This window comes from Nematolebias whitei, chromosome 1 (genome assembly GCF_014905685.2).
Source record: "Nematolebias whitei isolate Nwh7 chromosome 1, NemWhi1, whole genome shotgun sequence".
NCBI lineage: Eukaryota > Metazoa > Chordata > Actinopteri > Cyprinodontiformes > Rivulidae > Nematolebias > Nematolebias whitei.
The window spans coordinates 55,680,037-55,701,559 of record NC_056498.1 but is presented as its reverse complement, the minus strand read 5'-3'; the positions used below and the strand labels follow the sequence as shown (position 1 = coordinate 55,701,559).

The window sequence follows — 21,523 nt, the reverse complement described above, 5'->3', positions numbered from 1 at the left end:
ATCTCAAGGGAATCATTGAAACGTAGTGAAATTTTCCATAGATTAATTTATGCTACAGAAAGGTAGAAAGAGCTATCTGTTAGAGCTACAATATGGAGATGAGTCTTCAGCTGAGCTCTACTTAATAATCGGAATATCCCTACAGGCCCACTGAGGGAGAGGAGATGAATCTGTGAATGCTTAGGGAGAGATTCCTGCATATTACATTTCATATTAAATCTTTGAGTGTCTGATCTGATCAATAAGGAGATAGAGATGAATAGGAGGAGGAACGTTAGGTCTAATGCAGACAGAGCTTCTTTCTGGGGATTTTAGAAGCAGATCTGGCAAAATGATCTAATGATTTCTGCCTGTTCCTGCATGAATAGGTCAATTACAGGCACAATTACTGCCTCTTGTACATTTTCTCACCCACATACGTTCACATTTATACTGTCTAGGATGCAGATGCCCCCCCAGGACAAACCCTCGCTTCTTATAACCTGGGAAAAGCTGTTTTAATTGCCCAGTTTTCTCTGGTCAGTTTAATAAAAAACATTCACAAGTTTACTGAGCTACCAGACGCTTTAATGTGATGCTTTTGAAGAGCTATTATCTTTATTTGGCCTGACAAGTTTATTGAAGCACACAAATATGCAGAATGAGGTCACCTTTTTTTTTTTTTACTCTATAACCCTTTTTTGTGTACTTACTGTTTTTATGGCATACTTTATTTCAAATCATTTTTTTTAATCACTGGTGGTGCCTCCTATTATTTTACTGCAGAGCTGCCAAGAGGCCCGGTCGGTCAGATAGTGTGTCTGGAAAAAGAAGTTGTAGTCCTGGAGAAAAACCGGCTGCTCATGTCACCACAGTTTGGCATCTTCTTCAGCTGGGGATTCCCAGACAACAGCTGTACCTTTGGAAACTATTCCACAAAAAAGGTATGCACATGTTAGTGGTAATATGAGTCACAATAAAGGCACAAGTTGTATAAATTTAATTAAATTAAGACAAAGGCTAAGTGGCCTTTGTCTTAAGTGGGATAAAAATAAAAGGTTCAACATGAAATATTATTATTTTTTTAAAGTAAAGTTTAAAAAAAGCTAATTTTACGTTTTCCATCATAAAATTTAGGATCCTGGTACAATCATTAAGTCCTGCCAAACACACACTATTGTGTTAGGTCCAACATTTTATAAACTAACAATAATTTTAATGGTTTAGATTTTCCATATTTGAGATTTCCATTCTTTTCTTTATGAGCAAAACAAATATTTTATCTCTGTGAAACTTATTGCCAGTAGCTTTAGGTCTTACAAATTATTAATTTACATTTTATTGACAATATTTTAGTTTTATCCTATCAGCAATGAAACTGTGAAATTGATTTAATTTAAAAATTATACAGCAATATTTTAAGACAAGTTAAAAATATTTTGATGCAGTTTCTTATTAATTGTAAGTACATTTTATGATCTGATTAAAGATACTTTATATTGTTTCAGTCAGTGATATTTAAACCTGGCTTTGAAAGCTTTCTGTCTGTTTTGACACTTTAAGACCAAATTTGTCTCAGAGAATAGGATAAAAACAAAACAAATCTTTTTTTATTTTTGCATTTAATGTTATGCAGCAAACAGAAGGTTCCTTACTGGTCTAGATTTCACACGATGTCTAAATAATAATAATAAAATATAATAAATCTGACATGTATAACCAATATATTGTTGTATATTCATACCAGTTGTGTGTGTTCATCACCAGAACATTGCAGTGAGTGAGACTTTGTGTGACTGGGGTGAGACTTTGTGTGCCGCTTGCCCCAACCCTTCTACTGTCATCACTGCGGGAACCAGCACTGTCGTTTGTGTGTGGGACGTAGCAGTCAGCAAAGACAAGCTCTCTCACATGAAACTCAGACAGGTCAGTTTGAATGTGACTGTACCTTGGGGGTATTTGAATAAGCACACACGTATACACACTTTCTGACGATGATTCTGCTGTTTTCCGCAGCCGTTGTATGGCCACACAGACACAGTGACATGCCTGGCTGTGTCCAAAGTCCACAGCTTTATTGCGAGTGGCTCTCGTGACCTCACGTGCATCTTGTGGGATTTGGAGGAGCTAAGTTACGTCACTCAGTTAACAGGACACAAAACCAGCATTTCTGCCCTGTCTATCAATGAGCTCACTGTAAGTTAGCCTCTATTTCCTTTTAAACTTTTAGCTTTCTGTTGTCATGTTCTTCTCCTTCACTCAGCTCATGTACGTGGAAGGGAGGATTCTCACAGCATCCGCATCCTCTTTGCCTGCTTGTTTTGTGCATGCCTGTGTGTATGCACCTTAATTACCGGACTATAAGCTGCTACTTTTTTCTCACACTTTGAACCCCGCGGTTTATATAATGCTGCAGCTAATTTATGATTTTTTTTTTTGACGCGCTAACGAGCTTCTTGCCACCAAAACATTTAGCTTTGTCACACCCAGGCGCTCACATAGCTGCCCAATACACATCTTTCTTGAGGGGGTGTGTCCTCATGACTCAATGAGACTACCTGTATAAATAAAGGTAAACTATAAAATTTGACCAATGAAATTACCAAACAGGTCACAGTGGACCAATGATACTTCGAATTACCGTAAATGAAGCGCACTCTCACTAAATTCTTCACGTCAGTTTTTTTGCACTTGATGAACACACTCCTCCTCATGGAAAACACACTAAAAAATGCAGATGATGCAGCTTTCAAGTTAAAGGCGATCGATCTGGCTGTCGAAGGAAATAGAACTGCTGCACGTAAGCTAGGTGTTTCCTGCTAGGCTACTGTATTTACTTATTTTTAACCGGCCTCGTTACAGGCACTGTTCAGACAAAACTTTTACTGTACGTATTTGTGTATGTTACCGGTACATATTTAATTAAAAGTTTTTTTAAATCTTTGCGTAATTATCTTCTGTTGTGCGGCTTATAGACAAGCATGGCCTATATACAATATGTACAAAATTGAATTTTTAAATTTATTTAGTGGTCGCGGCTTATATTCTGGTGCGCTCAATAGTCGAGAAATTACGGTATTTGTGCACATTTCAATGTTAACACTTTGTTACTCTGTCCTAGGGTGAGATTGCTTCATGTGCAGGACCTCTGCTGTACCTGTGGACTATGAAGGGTCAGCTGTTGACTTGTACTGATACTTCCTGCGGGCCCGAGGCAGGCATCCTGTGTGTCAGCTTCACACAGCGACATGAGTGGGATGCCAGGAATGTTATTGTCACTGGCTGTGCTGATGGTTTTATACGGGTGAGTTCTGTGTATGCAGCTATGCAGTAATTAGGATGCTTTTTGCACAGTTTTTAGACAGTACAGTATTCCACTATGGTAGTCATTACTTTTGTATTAGCTTCACAGGTTGACTGTCCATTGAAGATATTAATAAGGATATGAGTAGCATGTGTGTGTGTGTTTTATTTGACTGTTTTTGTTCAGGATTAATATAAGCATATGCTGCCTCTTTGCAATCAAAGCTGCAAACTCTAAATTGTGCTTCACTTGGGAGTGGGTGTCCATGCCACATGGACAACACACACGTGCTATTGGTACTTTATTATTACACTGATAGTGTGCGTGGTGGGTGTGTGCAGATGTGAGTGTGCTTGTTATTATGTTGAATTATGTCTATAATTTTGCCACTCGTTATGTGTCTCTCATACAGATATGGAGGACAGAGTACACCAGAACACAATTACCTGGCCCTCCAGAAGAGCCTGTGTCCCCAGGGCAAGACCGAATACAGAGAGACGGTAATATTACTGACAGTAAGATAAGATATGTACATAGATATTGTATTTATAACAACACAGATAGTGCAGAGGGGCTGACAAAACAAAACTTTAAAACCAGCTGGGAAGCATTTGTGAAAGAAGACCCAGTCTTTAAATTTAATATAAAAAACACTTCTATTTAATTAGATAATTTTTTACCTGTACAATGATCATTTTTAAACTCTTATCTCAGAGCGGGGCAGTGTCCATCTCAAATGAGGGTGTGTAATGCTCGCCCTATCGCTCACTAGCATTAGAGCTAGCAGGAATTATGTTGTTATAAAGTTATTAAGCATAGAGGCAGTAAACACTGATGAATAATTCTGCTGACGTGTGTATGTGCACGAGTGTGTGTGTGTTTGTATAATTTAGAAAGCAATAATACCCAGATCCAATTTAGCATACGTTGGTTACAGCCTCACGTCACCTCATAGGAGTATTATGCTTTCCAATTACATTGAGACAAGTCTTTACATAACCCTGAAGCATTTATATTTGAGGGGGTTTTCTCTCCTTTTTTACTGCTCGCTGACTGCAGATGGACACTGTGTTAATGTGCAGTATAACTACAGGAGGACCATCAGGTTTCACAAAGTAAAACTTACTTGTTGTCTTGTAGTAAGCGCATGTTCTCCCACAGTGAGCAGCTCGTGTCAGGGGAAACGCTGGAGGAGACAGCTGATGTTATGTCAAGAGCTGAGCAGAGGCCAGAACACGCCACATCGCCGCTACAAAACCAGTCCAGCCATCACCTCTCTGGGCATGTCCAGGTACAGCATATATCACTCTCTCAGCAACAGTAAATCAGTTTAGTCATATTAATTAGTTGAAACTATATTTAATTTGAGTTAATTTTATTTTTTGTATTTTAATGCTAATGCGTTGTAGTTAAGGATCTAATTGAATTTTAATAAAATTCTTAATAGAATCTCATCAGACTCACATTCATTGCATTTTACTGCACAGTATGTTCTATTATAATCTTATTTAGTACAGTAGTCCCTCGTTTATCTCGGAGGATCCATACCCTGAAGCCCCGCGATAAGTGAAAACCACAAAGTAGGAATAGTAGTAGGATACAAGTATTATTTTAGTATATATATATATATATATATATATATATATATATATATATATATATACGCCTTTATATATATATAAAGGCGTTTTAAACCCTTCCCACACTCTTGCAAGGTTCTAAACTATGTTTCTAAACTCTCTTAAAGAGCACAGAATGTCATGATTTCAGCTCCCTGCCTCCGCTGCTTTTTGCCACCTGCAAGTGTTCTTGGCCACGCCCACTTCTCCACTCTGCATGGAAAACAGCTGATCAGCTGCAGCAGGAAGTTTATCCTGCAGTGTGGGCTGCACAAAGGTGCAGAAGGAAGCTTTTTCTGCAGCTCTGGGCTGCACAAAGTTGCAGCAAGTGCTAAATGATTTAAAATATTTTTTTTTAAATAAAAATTCCATGCCGATCGTGCGACTCATCCATTAATCAGCCAACTGTGTGTCGCGTCCCATCTTATTTTGAAAAACCGCAATAGAGCGAGTCCGTGATAAATGAACCGTCAAGTAGCGAAGGACTACTGTATTAACATTTTAAGGACTTTTGTCTGAATTTGTGTATTTGTTGCTGCTGTTACACTTAAATTTCTCCTCTGTGGGACAATAAATGCTGTTTCTATTCTATTCTTTTATTTTATTTATATTACTGCATGTTTCACACCAGAATATTTTTATTGTCTTTGCAGGACTCATGCAACTCTGTTGGCTGGCGATGCCTGGGGTAGAGTTTTCACTTGGACCTGTGAATGAAATGTGGTCAGGTGTAACAACAGCCTTGCCTCTCTATATTCTGCTTTGAGAGAATGGCAGGATGAAAAAAAAAAGTATGTCTCAGGTCTGACATCAGAAAAAGAAAAAGCTGCTTCACTATTTTCAATATTTGCAGATAATGAATCTACAGCAGAATCAAATTTCAGATTCAGTGGAACATTTAGCTGTTGTTTAAAATTGTCTCTATTTTTGTGTGTAAATGTTGAATTTTTAATTTAGGATAAAATTGCAAACATACACTCACTCGGATTCTTCTGTGTTCCACTTTAAAAAAAAGAAACAAATTGGTTTTGTAGTTTATTTCATGCAGCTGGAGTATGTTAAAGTGAAACACTGACTAGTTATGGTCCGGCTGAATGAATTTCAACAAGTTGTTAAAAATTAATTAAGTGTTGCAGTTACCGTAGAGCTAACCAAGATTCATAATGGAAGAGTACAAATGAATTTGGCAGCTTTAAACTGAAAGGGACAGAAATTGTGTTAATACTGAGCAAGAGCATAAATGCAATAGTGTATTTTTCTGTACATAATTATTACTAGCTAATACTTTAGCCAACACATAACACAACAGGAACTGCATGTTACTATACTAGAAAACAGTGCACAAAGTTAGCATTTTACACCTCAAAGACACCACTGATTTCCTTTTATTAAATGTTTGTGGCATGAAGAACCCTGAATGTTTGTGTCAGATCTTTTCTGGCTTTTGTTTTCTACAATGTTTTTCCAGATTGCTTTTTAAAAGTATTTAACAGTCCTTTTTTCTTTTGGATCATAATTCGTGGTTAAGAATATGTGATGTGAGTGATTTAAAAAGTTTTGTTGGTTTTGTTGATGTATGCAGATTTTTTTTTTTGTATTTATGGTTACCCAAAGACAAATATGCCTTTTTAGGCTGATGTCTGTGGGGTTTTGACCACAGATTAGAATCCTGCTTAGATTTCTCTCATTTTGTGGAGAGTCATTGTGAAACGTAACCTTTTTTTATAAGAGAGTTAAAGCACTTTTATAACGTCTATGTATTCTAATGAACAAAAATCATTGTGGCGACTTGTATTCTGACTCCTGCTGAGCCGCTCATGTGCATGCGCCACTCCTCTCTATCATAAAGGAAGGGGTCCCTCTCTTTAACCTTTGTGTGTGTGGCTAATTGTGCTAAGTGGAGTAGCTTAATAGAGTGGAAAATAGTCCTCATAATTTTCCCAGAGAGCGAGCTATGACCTTCTCTAAAGACAACAGCCATCTCCATTCTCTCTACACGGCTGGTTTTATGATACGAGATGTCAAATCATTGGGTTCCTGAGAATAATTAAATCAAATAAATTATTGCACCTAGGCAGAACCATCTTGTAGCCTAACCCAATTATAATGCACTGTAAAGCTAATTATTAACCATGATTACAATTAGCCTAATTTGAATAAATGTAGTCATTAGTGAGTTCATTCCAATGAGTGAGTATGAACTGTGGGGGATGATGGTCTCTCTCTCGTTCTCTCCCACTCAGTGAGGAAGAGTGTAGATGTGCATCGTTCTCTTTCTCCAGCCACCTCTTTATCTTCATCCCATTTTTCACAGTGACCTTCACAAAATGGCCTACACCCTTCACTTTCGCTGAATGTAGTGTGACACTGTCAGGATTTATGTTTGTTGTTTATGGCTGTTACATTGTTACAGATATTGAAATCACAAGCGGAGGACTCTGCTGTTTCTGTCTCTTTTTTATGGTATTTTATTAGAGATTTGACATGAAATGGACTGGAACACATGAGCGTTTGCTTTTCTGGCCTGAGTAACATGAGAAGCTCTGTGACACTCCATATTCTCATGGTAAAAATTTATTTGTTGTCATTTTGTCCAACAACAAAATACACTTTTTTTTTTTTTACTTTGACAGAGTAGCGAGTTTTTGTTCGTCATTTGTCAGTGCTTGCTGCTGTGAAGTTCAAACACAGAAGGCACTGTTGTCTTCCTTTTCTGCAAAAATGTTGCTTTAGCAGTAACAAAGCTTTGAGTGCAATCCACCTTAATAAGATCATAAGAATGAAAATTAAAACCAACAACAAATGTACTGATATGGTGTATTAATACAGTAATAATAAATGTATTTTAAAAGTGTCCTGCAGTGAGCGAGTCTGGACAATAGTTTATTTCTGCCAAGTTTTCAAGGTTTATAGAGAACAAAAAAAGAGCAGAACTTTCAACATCTGGCGCCCAGGACAATAAACTAAACAAAAACACAAGACCCCCCAAAAACTGTTGTGCAGAACTAAAACTGTGCAGAGCAAACACCCGAAATGCTGACTTTCCACATCCATCCTCAAAAAATACCAAGATAATGTCATACTCATAGTTCATAAATATATGTTCCTTTGAATGATGCTTAGTTTAGTTATGAGAACTGGATTTTTGCCCTCACCAGGAGGTATCGAGCTCCCAAAACTATAGCTTTTCTTCCTGGAAGAGGATCTGAGCATACACAGTGTCTGGGACGGAGGGAGTGGCGTCAGGGCTGGAGCAGGCTGGTGGCTGCTGCCTCGGTCGGACCAACTCCAGCTCTGCGTACGTCAGGCTTTCTTCTTTTAATACTCGAGGCTAAAGGAAGGAGGGAATTAGGAATTAAAACTGAAAACTACTGCACCAAAAGCATATTTCAAATTCTAAAATCCTACAGTGTTTCATATAGTCAAGCAGTTTTGTTCCACGTTTCCATGTCAACATGTCTTTTCCCCTGCTGCAAAAACTGTTCTCTGGGTTTTTGCAGGAGCTGTTGGAACATTCAGTTTACTTGAAAACATTTGGCACAATAGGAATCGTATCCAACATCCTCAGATCGGCCTAATTGCACTAATCTAATCCGTATGTGCATGTGAAGAAAACACATCATGGCTTCATTCCTCAACAGAAATCTCAAAAACGGCACAAGCAGAAACACTGATGTTCCTTAGTCTGTGCAGTTTTCTTCAGAGTATACTCGTTTGACACTTTCATTGTACACATAAAACCAATGAATGGCTCTAAATAAATAATTGTGTTTTAGAAGCAATAATGCTAAATATAATTATCAAGCTCATAACTGAATGAAGGGATGGCAATAAACTCTGGTAGACAATCATGCGGTCGTGAAACAAATTCCCTCTTGCGTGTATTTCAATTACAACTCTACTCCTGAAGAAGGAAACAAACGCTGCTTTTCAAAACATAAATAAACACCCTATGAATCACTGTTGAGGGCTTTTGTTTTATGATCTCTTGGACATATAGCAGGTAAAATGCTTTAGAGAAGAGTCTTACAGTGGCAGATCTTTGCTGAGTCTTCAACCTTCTGGGCTTCTGAGGTCTCTTTGCAGCAATGGGCACTAAAAAATACATAAGAAGCTTAATTGACTTAAAACAACAACCACGAGAATTGAACCAACAACTCGAAATTGTGTTTTTCAACCATTTTATGAGAAACCTCATTAAGGGAGTTGTTTAGAAGAGATACCTTTTCTCATGATCAGACTGTTTTCTCTTTATCAGGAAACCTGAATATAATACTGTACATTTCTCATAATAATCTTCAGCTGCTAACTCATTTTTTCAAGCGGTGGCCTCTCTCAGCCCGCTGTGACTCTACAATACCTCCGACTAGAGTGTGGAATTTGCCATGAAACTCAGCCTCCAGACAGAGACAAGAACCTGAACCAAGACTTTTTGAGCTGGAAAGTGAAACTTGTTGCTGCAGAGCAGCTGAGCTCTGACCCAACAGGGGTCTGCAACCTGTGGCTCTGGAGCCACATGCGGTTCTTCGGTCCCTCTGCAGTGGCTCTTTCAAGCTTTGACCAAATCTCATATAAAACAGAATTTTATTGGTTATTCTTACAAAGTTAAGTCAGAATCTGTCCAGCTGACCTGACTTAACCATGTGTGATTTTTCTACCTGGATTATTGAGCCTGCATCAGGACTTTATTGGTTGTTTTACCAAAAACAAAAAAAGCTATCAGCAGTTTTCATATTTCAGTTTTTTATTTTTTTTAAATTTGGTAATTTCTTTTGCAAATATGTGAATACTAGAACTAATACAAGAAGTAAAACATACTCACTTTAACTTCATGCTTTATTTCTATACTCTGATATTTTTTCCACAATTAAAAAACCGCAAGTCTGCATAGTTCTTTTTTTTATTTTTATATTTTGTAAAAAAAGAAAGAAAGAAAAAAAAAATATATATATATATATTCCTTCTTTACAATAATGGGGTTTTCTTTGTTTTAAATTTAAAAGATATCAGTAAATGTTAAAAATCATTAGATATTTTTAGCTTTGTAATATGTGGCCGCTACTGGCCACAACCCCCATCAACAAACGTAAAGCGGCGCACGAGCCTCCACTTGATAATCACAGCATGTTTGTGCAGCTCTGGACACGTTTAATTTAGTGAACGAAGGCGCAACTATGGCACTCGATTGTAAAGATTGCAGACCCCTGAACTGGACCAATAGTTTTTGGAAGTGCACAGTCATCTATAGATGCAGAAGTCCCCTATGATACTTTTAACTCGTGTCCATATTGAGGTTGTAGCCTCTCATTAAAGGCTGACTGAAGCTAACACAAGAATTAAAACACCATGTCCAGTTCTCATAGAAGTCCTTTACCTTTGGCTGGTGTGTGAGGCAGTGGCTGTTTGGGTGGTTTGAGTGGCGTCTCTGTTCGACTTCTGTCGCTTTTCTGTTTCGTGTCTTTCCTTTGTGCGCTTGGAGAGGAACTGGAGCAACTGCTGGAGCTGGTTACAGTCTCTCCTGAGCTAGATCACAAGATGCAAACAACAGTTACAATTTAAAATTTATAAATTGTCATTTTCCTCCTGATGTCATGTCACATTAAGAACTCATGCATCTGCTCTTATGACCTCTTGAACTCTTGCATGGTTTAAAAGTTTAGGTTGTTTCCTCCTTGCATGAATGACACATAGTCTTTTTTTGTGTGTGAGAAATGTATCTAAATATCCATAGTGCATAATGCAATGGTTGCTTTTTAGCAGTAATTAGCACTTTTTAATAATTTAAAGTGAGGAAAAAGCTAAAATCCTTACAATATAGGGTCTATTTGAAACAAATATTTTAGCTTTTCACATAACTGACAGTTCACATTTTGTCTTTAGACTTGCTAACAATAAAATGAAATGCTTTATTAGAATTTTAATAAACATAATACCTGCTTTCTGGATATTTGACTAGAAGATAACTGGCTGGAGAAAAAGCAAAAGAGAAAAAAATGTCCTGATGAACTGGTTTATTTTAACAAGTGACACTGCAAAACAATACGTTGTGCAAGTTGTTTTGGAGAAAGATCTGAATACCTTTGAGTCTGTGCCATCTGTGAAAGTACTGACAAATTAGGATGAGGGTAAACAGGAAGATGGACAGAAGGCCCAGTGAGCAGATCAGCACTGCACACAGAAACACATCTGAGAAAGACAGACAGACGTGTCAAATTAACTTCTCAAATTAAGTCCCAATTGAAATTTTAAAAAAATGAACCAGAAAAGAAAACCATACCTGCAAATAAAAATGATAATACTTCACCGCTATCATCTTCAGAAAGAATATGCACTGTTGAAAAAAAAAAAAGACAAAAATAAACAAATAAATATAAAGTTCAGGAGGAACAGCTCATGAAGAATATAAAATGGCTCTTGGAGTATATTTGTAAACTGCTGATGTCTGTGGGGATGGACCCAACAGGAAGACAACCTCAGACGTTTCTAGAAATATATAAACCACCACCAACAACAAAAAAACCAACAAGAAAATCATTCTAGCCCACAGCAGACACAGACACAACCACACACAAGCTGTTGGTTTATTGCTGTTCTTGGGCAGAGTTTGGGGGGTTCCCATTGCTCTGTTTATCATCTTCACCATTGTTTTTCATGTCCTTTAAAGCACAACGGAAAGTGCAAAGTCAGAGGTATTTTTTAAAGAATTTGAGAGTAAATGGAGGTGAAGCTTTGGTGTCTCAGCTCCCATAACGATATGAATAAGCAAACCCACAGATAATGGAACCAAAAGATGTAAATTCAAAGTGACTTCAAGCTCATTCCCAAATGACTCGGCTGCCAGTAAACACTGACAAATATGAGACAGATGAAGCAACACAATGACTTTGGTGCCTCATCATAAAGCAAAAATACTGTGTGGCGTATATATGCAAAATCCATACGTTACAAAACCACATTTGGTTAGTTTCTTTTTTAACTTTTCTGTCTTTTATTTTACCGTATTGCGCACCAGATTATACAGCGCGTTAAGCAATATGAAAACATTTTGACACATTTTTGAGCGCCGTGCACCACATAAAATCAGTTTGAGGTCTGTAAGCACAACCAGAATTAATACATAAGGCGCACCATTGATTTTTGAGAAAATTAAAGGATTTTAAGTGTGCCTTATAGTCCGAAAAACAAGGTAGTTAAAATATGTGCCTATCCCAAACCAAGAGAACAATATGTAAAACTGACAAAATCAAGCAGAGCAGATGACAGCCACACTTGTGCACGTCTTGTCAGAGTCAGCAGCTACCTTTCAGACTAATGCAAGTAAACCAAACATCTGAGCAGATTCACTCTGTGGTTAACCATGAGCCGAGCCTCAAATCTGGTCCGTGCATGCAGTCTGAGGTCAACAGGTTGGCTGTCAGAGCTTTAAGATCCGCATATGTTCTACAGATGTGCCTACAAAATACCGACAGTGCAACAGTGGTGCCACGTTTATGCAAAAAAAAAATACAGCGCAGGATTAACAGGTGTGTACTCATCTGCTATTATCATGAAAAAAAGGTAAAATAACTGATGATGTTGTAAACCTGAAGCAAAGAGCAGTGTTTCATGTTATTTTTCAGTAAAGAAAGGCCAAAGAAAGCACTCGAACATTAAAAATCTGATCTGGAGTTGTGGAAAATGGCACATCTTCTTTTAAGTCAAATACAGTCATAAATAAAAGAAATTCATCCGTCTTAGTTGTGTTAAAAATAACTAAAATGAGGGCTTCCCTGGATTGCATCTCATTCCTTTTTGTTAATCCTCAAAATGTCAGAGTTTGTGTTTCTGGCTCTGTGGTCAGTGCATGACTAAGATGCCTGAGGTTGTGTGGCTTCCTTGACGGGCGCAGAATATAGGGCAGGGCGTAGTCATATGGCGCTGTCTGACGCCCCAATGGTTTTCAGGCATTAAACTAGTGCAAGGTAAAATGTGTAACTGGGTCACACATGGCCACAGAAGCAAAACATAACAAATAAAAACAGTTTGAGGTAAATCTGGAAGGATTTTTACTGAAACTTTTTTCGTTTTGGACATTTGTTATGATGTGCAATCATGGCAACAAGGCAGTTTTCTACAACCAACAGCAGCTGATTAACATCTCAAAAGCTCAAATAATATCTCAACTACAGTTCCAAATCTCAAATGAGTTGAAAATGATGTTCTGCGGATGCATTCTCATCTACCTGCCAGCTGTTCTCGAGTGCCTGACCACTGAGATCCTGGAACTAGCAGGGAACACAGCTCGTGACAGCAGAAGGACAGGATTGTCCCTTTGCGCCTACAGTTGGCTGTCCGCAGTGATGAGGAGCTCGGCAGTCTGCTGGGAGGAGTGGCCATCGCTCTGGGAGGAGTTCTGCCCAACATTCAAGCGGTCCTACAACCCGGGGGAACCGAGAGGCCAGCCGAGTCTGGGTGGACAGATCGAACGGCATCTGCAGCCAGTTTCTTAGGATCCACTGTGGGATGGACCTTTACAAGAGATCCTTCCTGTCTACAGCCACCAGTATCTATAACATCTCTTAATGAAATGAGGATAACGAGTTACAACAATAAAAAATTTCCCTTTGGGATTAATAAAGTATTTTTGAATTTGAATTTGAATCTGGATTGAAAACCCCTAAGGTTCATGCTCAATAATCCAGGTACAAATCCAACAAAGTTCAGTCAGGTCATCTGGATGGTTTCTTTTTTTTTTTTTTTTTTTTCTGAGACATTTCGTCCTTCATCCAAAGGACTTCTTCAGTCCAAGGAGACATTTGTTTTGAACCATTTTGGCATGGCTGGTTCATAGGAGTTAACGGGGGAGAGGGCAAGCCCCAGAAACCTTCTTATCATTAGCAAACTGCTTTTTCCCATTATGGGAGTTGGTGCTTGTGGGACTCTAGTTTGTTTTGTGACTCCTCAGACTGAAGAAGTCCTTTGGATGAAGGATGAAACGTCTCAGAAAAAAAAAAGAAACTGAACTTTGTTCGATAGAAAACAATTTCATGAAATGCAACATTTAAGAAAATATTTTAGAAAATGTTGCAATTTTGTGTTAATTTTTTATGCTTCTAAAATTTTAAGTTTCTTGGTATGGTTTGATCAGTGATGTCAAGTTTTGCACTTCAAAATCACAGCATAATACATAACATGTAACTGGGACCCTGTGTACGCAATTTCGTTCCACCACATGTACCACATGAGGTGCAAATGACAAATAAATAAACCTTGACCTTGACCTTGATAACATCTCTGAAATTTCCCGTTGATCTATCTTTCCAGTTAGATTATAATAATAATAACTATTTTCACATGATGTCTAAATCAGCTACTCACTTTGTAAGTTATTGACTTATGTGGAAACTAAAAAAGTTGCAACCAATTCCCCCACCCCAAATACCTCTAGAGGCCAGGCCTGCAAAAATAAAATTTTAAATGATGTAATGATTAAAAGAGCTAAAGATTGCCAACTCAGCAACACTATTTTTTCCTCCTCACTGCTCCTACATAGAGTTATATTGTTGACTGTGTGAGATCATTGTTTTGGGATGGAAATGCCAGAGGACTGGGTTCATGCTCAAATAATATTGCAGCTAGAGTCAGAATACATGAAAAACGTGTGTGTTTTTCTGGCTTTTTGGTGAAAGAAATATAAAACTGTGAACCCTTCCTTTTTTTATTGTCAGAAGTGTTGAACAGTGTGTCTCCACTGAATGCACGTGGCTACAAGAGGAGGAAGTTATTTGTGAAAAAGTTTTTTTCAAAGGAATCACGCCAGAAATCCTTGTAGCTTTTTTCTTAATAGTAGCTTATGTTGAGCAAAAACAGGCAAAATCAGAACGTTTAGATATAGTTTTGCTTTTATACCACATGGTTATGACAAATAAGTTTTTGACCATAATCACATTTACAAGTAAGGCAAAGAACAAATAAAATTTTGAATTGTTTCATTTTAATTATTTTCTTCCTGTTATTACTTTTATCCTACAATTAAGGAACATTTGTCTTTATTTACTGGACACCATGCTCATGGGTGGACTGTCCTTGGACGTGAAGGATACTGGGTAAGAAAGGGTTTAAAATTCAAATTTTATATGGATTATATGTTAAATGACAAATGTTAAGAAGGTGAACAGGAGACAAATAATATCTGATTGTTAGAGCTGAGAAATTAAAAAGTTGAAAAATATAATACTCCAAGGTGCCAGCAGTTGTCGACGGGGGGGTGGAGTTATGGGTGAAGGACATTTCGGTATAGGAGGGTGCTCGGTTCTGTTGACAGGGCGAGGCACCCTTCTTGGATCACAGTAAGGGAAACACTGCTGACATTATCGTAGAGAAAGCATCTTCAGTGTAGGGCTGGGCGATATGGACCAAAACTAATATTTCAATACTTTTAAGATAAATCGCGATATACAATATATATCTCGATATTCCAACATCTGCTAAGTTCACGAAAAAAACCAATGCAGACATGTTAATGTTTTTAGTTTTTTACACCGCTTTACAATATTGCTGTTTTTGTTTGTTTTGTTTTTTTTAACATCATTTTCTTCCATTTATTTTTTTCAATTTATATGCTTTTATGATTGTCCACTTTTGTCATCATTCTTTTTTAAAATCAGTCCTCTCTTGTAAATGAGTCCTTTAGGCTCAATGAGACTAACCTGTATAAATAAAGGTTGAATGAATGAATATGCTTTTAGGCTACTTTCAGTGAACATGACATTGTAACAATTTTAAGTTTGTTCTATTTTTGTTCATTTTTTTCTAATAGTATATATTTCTAGTATCAGTTATCATTCAACCTTTATTTATACAGGTTAATCCCATTGAGCCCTGGGGACTCATTTACAAGAGAGACCTGAATTTTAACCAAGAGTGATGACAACAGTGGACAATAAAGACAACAACAGACCATCATAAAGGATGTGTACAAATGTATTTATTGTTTTAACAAGTGAAAATAAAATGGTATTTAAAAGAATAATTAAAAGGAAAAGTAGCGGAAAAACAGCTAGATTATAAGGTGATTTAGAAAACTAAAAACAGGAACATGTCTGCACTGGTTTTTGCCAGGAACTTAACAGATGTTTAAAGCCACTTAGAGAGGTCAAGGTGGAGAGCTTCAGACCTTTTTGCAAGATATTCCAGGAAACAGGAGCAGAGTAGGAGAAGACCCTTTTGCCAAGTTCAGTCCTCACATAGGTAACACTGCAGGTAATAATGTCCTGAGAGCGCACGCTGTAGCTGCACTCACACAATGAAATGTAGGAGGAGATGTATGAAGGCAGCAGACTGAGCAATCAATGGGCAGTAGAGTAGGGCAATGGTTAGCATTGTCACCTCACAAGAAGGATGCAGCTTCTAACCCTGGTTGTAATCTTTGCATGTGTTTACATGCGTGCATGGGTTTTCTGTAGGTTCTCCAGTTTTCTCCTACACACCAAAAATATGCATGACAGATTAGTTGGTGACTCTTGAGTTGTCACTAATTGCAAGTTGAGATTGTTAATGGTCATCTGTCTTGTTTGTCTCAATGAGGCCCTGTGTTAAGCAGTTTGGATAAGTAATTTGTCCAGGGTGTACCCTCTGGAGATAGGAGCCAGCGCCCTGCATGGAAAAGAAAATAAAGAAGATGGATAGAAAAATAATCAACTCATTTCAGCCAGCAAAAATAGCTGTAATAAATGTCTCTAAAGTCCCAGATTTTGTCTGATTTGTATTTTTGTAACAGATTTCAGGAAACAAAAAGGAAAAGAGTCAGCAAAGGTGGTCAAACGTTGACAGCATGTTGTACAAGCTCAATGTTTGTGTCTATCTCTAGCGATTATTGTGCGAGAGGCAGGATACAGGCCATCACGGCGTCACTGAATCAAATATAAAACAGACACAAATCACAATCACGCTCACACTTGTACTGTACTTATTAGTTATTTCACACTAATTTTTGACCACAACTGGTAACAAAGATTTTCAGAAATCCTCAGAGCACAGCTGCATGGTGGAAGTGCTGTTTCTTTTTAAAAAAACTTGTCCTCCTGTGTTGTCTCCAAGATTGTGGTGACTCAAAGTTGAACTGGGTTGTTCAATGGGAAGCATTTAGGTGGCTAACTAAAAGGTTTTTTGTACAAAATGTCTGGGTTCATAGACAGTCTGTTTCAAATTTTACAAATGCTTTGCTGTTGAACTGCTATGCTTGTCAAATCTGTACACATCTGCATCACACACACAAATAAAAACCACCAGAATGTTCAAATATGGATTCAGAGACTCAAGGAAACCTACAAATATGCAGGAAAATTCTCCAACCATCCAAATTCTCTCTTCTCTTCTTCTCTGGGGTGTCAGCATCAGAGTTCACAACACTGTCAACATATTCTGAGAAATTCTATTCAATTCAAATTCAGCAATTAAAAAATAACTTTATTAAACCCAAAGGGAAATTGTGTTGTCATAGCTCATCATCCTGGTTTCATTCAAGAGTTGTTATAGATGCTCATAGCTGTGGGCAGGAAGGGTCTCCTGCAGCGAATCCGAAGAATCTGGTCACAGATACTGATCCGTCCACCTGGATCCAACTTGCTGTCAGATCAGGTGGGCCTCTCGGTCCTCCTGGCAGCAGGACTTCCCGAAAGCTCCTCGGACAGACAGCTGAAAGTGTCGGGGTGTGATCCTGGTCCTCCCGTTGTCATGAGCCAAGTTTCCCACCAGCTCCATGATCTCGGCGGTCAGGTACTCGAGAACCTCCGCCTGGTTGATGGTAATTCATCCACGGCGCCTCCTTTTCATCTCATTTGGGATTTGGGGCTGTAGCTGAGATATTTGAGCTTTTGAGATGTTAATCTGCTCCTGGTTGTTTAAAAAACACCTTGTTTCCATGGTTACTCGTCATAACAAAAGCCCAAAAGTAAAAAGGTTTCAGTAAAAATCCTTCCAGCTGCACAGCGTCCGATACCAGAGGAAATAATCATCCCGAAAAAAAAAGATTTACATCCAGAAAAAAAGAGGAATTAAAGTTTTCAAAAGCAATAACTCAGAATAAATGTAACAGAGCTGCTCGAACATGCAGCCACCCCAAGCGGCGCAAATCTAGAACATGGGAAATGGTCCTCATCACCAAATGGCTACTGACCGGTGACTCCTGATATAGTTTGTTACCAGTTGTGGTCAAAAACTGACCTGCAAGAAATACAGAAATAGACAAGAGCACTGATTTTCACTTCTTTTCTCCATGTCTTCATTAACAAAGAGCCAAGTTGAGCATGTCTCCAACTCACCTATGACGTTTCTACTTCCCGTCTTGTAAAGACTGAGCAGGTCAAATATTCTCTGAATTTTAAACCTTTATGTGTTTGGACTTCCTGTCTTACATATTAAGCATTAAGAGTTTTTTTTTTCTCTACTGTAGACAAAAAACATACACCTCTGCTGCTGCTGATCGTTATGGTCGGTGGATCAGGAGACCAGGTTTCCTCCTACATGAGAGGAAAAGCAGGGAGGCCTGCAGATGATGCACACAAAGGGAGGCAGAGCTAATTTGCTTAAGTGTGGATTCATAAATACAAGTTTTGTTTCTCCATTTGTCAGCATTCATTTTACTATTATCCAAAATTGATTCTTGGACTTAAAAATGTGCAACTTTTAGAGGAAACCATCTTTTTTTTTTTGTTGTAATTTACCTGTAAGCAGTGTGGTGCTGGTACCATTGGAGGAGGCTCTCCATATGTTTTTGTGTTTTCGGATCTCCTGAACTCTACAGCTGTAGAAGCCCTGATCCATCCCCGTCACACTGAAGATGAGCAGCCGGTACGCCTCACCCCCCGCCTCATCGTACAGAAGAAACTTTGTCTGGGGGAAACCGCGGGTGTAGTTCCCATACAGCTTCATCTTCTTTACCCCCATCCTCACAATCAGAAACTGATCGGGTGCAGCGGGGGAGGTGGGCGGAACAGAAGATGGAGGCACGAGAGTCGGAGATATGAGAGGGGTGAAGAACCAGCGGAGAATGAGGACACTGCTGCTCCTCTTCCTCTGAGACACCAGACAGGACAAGGTCATGTTGTCTCTCTCTGCTACTAAGACAACAGGCCCAGGTGTGACTGTCACGTTCAGGGTGTGGCATACTTCTGTTGGCGCACAACACAAGTAACATTAACATTTCACTTTTTAAATTACAATAAATCTTTATTTAGCTCATTTCTATATAAACCCATTCAATATGTGTATCTTGTTTTAACATGTGTGAGACATGCTGCGTTTGATATTTAGTTTCAAATGTTTTGGTCTACTGATTTATGACAACATGTTAAAGACGAACCACAAAACACATTCTTCTGCAAAAACTTAAGTCCCACAGTCCCAGCGTGCGTGACTCCTCTCAGCTTTGTTGAATTTGTAAACCATAGTTGATAATATGCCTCTCAAGAGTTCATTTTAACGTTTATTTCCCAACAGTTGCAGCTAATTGTAGTATTGACTAAGTTTACATGCAATGTGTTAAGGCTTTGGAGTTCAAACTATCACTGATAAAATGTGTTTCTATGTTACAAAATGAGGGGTCTCAGAAAAACAAACCCACTAAATTATAAAGAGCTCCCTTAAATTGCTTTGTTTAACATGCCTGAGTTTTATTTTGATGAAATTAGAGGCACATCTGTTGAAAAGACAAAAAGGAGCCAGTATTTGAAAGAAGACATGCAAAGAGAAGCTACAGGTGGGAAGCATTCATCCTCTGTGCTGTACAACCCAATACATGCAAAATAACTGGGACCATCTGGTGCATTTCAGTTCCCCCCCCCCCCCCCCCCACCCCATGTGTGTCATTTAATAATCTCCCCCCTGGGTCCTCAGTTTCTGTCCTACATAATTTAGTGCGACAACAAAAGCAGAAAAAGTAACTAAAAAGTAACAATGCACAACAGAGCATAAGGAGAAAAAAAACCCATCAAAATAATTTTATTTTGTCAGTTTTTAGAGAATATATGGGGGGAAAAAAAGCACTTGTACAAACTTTATCTTTAAATTCTTAACAAAACACAAGTTGTTTTGCTAAAACAGAACAGCCTAAAGTATAGTAATAGTTAAATCACTTCTTGCAGAGACCAGAAAAGTTCTACAACAAAACTTAAATCCTCTCTTTCTCAGTGGTGTGCAGCAATCTTTACTATTATATTTAAGTTTTTGTCATCAACCTGTTTATTCACTTCCTTAGTGTGTAGGTTGCTGTAAACAAGGCAAGCTTACCTGTGACCAGAGCCTCAGTCAGGACAAGGACCACTATAGAAAAGTACATTTTCCACAGTCAGCGAATCCATAAACCCAGACAACTGCACAGCACTTATTCAAGCAGCTACACTCAAAACAGAGCCCGACTGCACAACCCACCAGAGCCCTTACCCACCATTAACTCTTCTCCTCTTTTCTCTGTAATATGAAACAGCAAAGGCTCTGTTCCCACTTAGCAACTCCCACTCTCTCCCTCACTCTTCCCTCCGACTGTCTCTGTCAGCCTCTCTCTGTTTTTCCCTGTGTCCTGCAAAAACGTAGGAAATGTCATTTCCTGTGTTCCTGCGTGTGGGTGTTGGGTCAGGGCCCAGCACCCCAGAACTCTGAGGTGATGGTCACATCCCACGGTTTTGCTCATCTTGTGTGTTACAATAAAACTATAGGACGGTTTTGTGTTTACGGCTGCGTTTGTTTCTGTTCAGGCACGCACAGATGTGTTTGTGGTGGGATGTCTCCCTGTCGAGCTGCTGGACAGAGTGGCATGGGCTTGTCTCTGACTGTGGTTGTCGGACGGTCCCAGTGGTATGAAGCCTGCTGCTTTATTGGGCAGGCTAAACTGCTGAGGCAGGGCTTCTGCTGGTGCTCAGCCAAAGCCAAATGGAATTACACAACACATTTAACCCTTTAAATAGCATGTAAATTCTCCTGAAAAGTGTGGAATCAGTGGAAAATGAACAGGCTGGATTCCATGGAAGGTTAATTTTTTTTTCTTACCTTGGAAAATAAAACATCATGTCTTGAAAATGCATCATACTCTATGCTTTAACCAGTTTAAAGTAGAAGTTTATAAGTTGAGGGTCATATTTAAATATCAAAAAATAATGTTTATTTTGGGGTTCCTGTCATGTTGTTCTCCTTGAAGTTCAAGACTTTGACCAGAGGAGGAACCACTCTCCTCTGCCCTGCAGTGGTCAAAGCAGGTTACTGCTGCAGGGATCAACAACACAATGAACTGAGGAGGTACAGAACTACCATTCTGGATTCAACCATGGTTGCAAAATTTTGTTAAAAACTATGAAAGCTTCTGGTATATTTTTCCTCGTAAGATTTTTGAAGCGTTTGGTGGGATTAGTTTTCTGTTAAGTTGCGACTTTGAAATTTCTAAATGACCAATAAAATCCAAAAAAGTTCAATCTGGTCCTCGACATTCAAAAAAAAAAAAATGTCCAGAGGACCAGATTGAAATTTTTTGGATTTTTCTACCTGGATTATTGAGCATGCATCAGGAGACCAATAAAATGATCAGACTTTCATAAACAGGTTCTGCAATATTGGAAACTTATCTTTAAACACAATTTTTCCCCACATTCGG

At 38.5% G+C, this 21,523-nt stretch overlaps 2 protein-coding genes across 2 annotated transcripts in view; one reads left to right on the top strand and one right to left on the bottom strand.

Annotated features, from left to right (window-relative positions):
- The window catches only part of wdfy4 (WDFY family member 4), a 44,160-nt gene extending 38,541 nt beyond the window's left edge, over positions 1–5,619 (top strand). Inside the window, exons 57-63 of the mRNA XM_037678860.1 lie at positions 766–923; positions 1,747–1,905; positions 1,996–2,175; positions 3,101–3,283; positions 3,696–3,783; positions 4,445–4,574; positions 5,556–5,619. Coding sequence (XP_037534788.1) covers positions 766–923; positions 1,747–1,905; positions 1,996–2,175; positions 3,101–3,283; positions 3,696–3,783; positions 4,445–4,574; positions 5,556–5,619 — 962 coding nt within the window. The remainder of the gene's footprint in view (positions 1–765; positions 924–1,746; positions 1,906–1,995; positions 2,176–3,100; positions 3,284–3,695; positions 3,784–4,444; positions 4,575–5,555) is intronic.
- A 2,233-nt stretch (positions 5,620–7,852) lies between these two features.
- On the bottom strand, positions 7,853–20,289 carry vstm4a (V-set and transmembrane domain containing 4a). Its single transcript, XM_037679052.1, has 8 exons — positions 20,170–20,289; positions 18,606–19,052; positions 11,180–11,233; positions 10,981–11,088; positions 10,836–10,869; positions 10,277–10,425; positions 8,933–8,997; positions 7,853–8,233 (listed from the first exon to the last, which is right to left on the bottom strand). Exons 1-8 carry the CDS (start codon positions 20,216–20,218, stop codon positions 8,081–8,083), a joined length of 1,059 nt encoding a protein of 352 aa, XP_037534980.1. The 5' UTR covers positions 20,219–20,289; the 3' UTR covers positions 7,853–8,080.
- Between the last annotated feature and the right edge of the window lie 1,234 nt (positions 20,290–21,523).

What these genes read in the sequence shown, in the direction of transcription:
- vstm4a (XM_037679052.1), bottom strand. Translation starts at nt 20,218, where the DNA reads ATGTACTTTTCTATAGTGGTCCTTGTCCTGACTGAGGCTCTGGTCACA. An exon ending in ATTATCATTTTTATTTGCAG is followed by an intron (nt 11,089 to 11,179) that starts GTATGGTTTTCT and finishes TGTCTTTCTCAG; the next exon opens with ATGTGTTTCTGTGTGCAGTG. An exon ending in CAGATGGCACAGACTCAAAG is followed by an intron (nt 10,870 to 10,980) that starts GTATTCAGATCT and finishes CTTTTTCTCCAG; the next exon opens with CCAGTTATCTTCTAGTCAAA.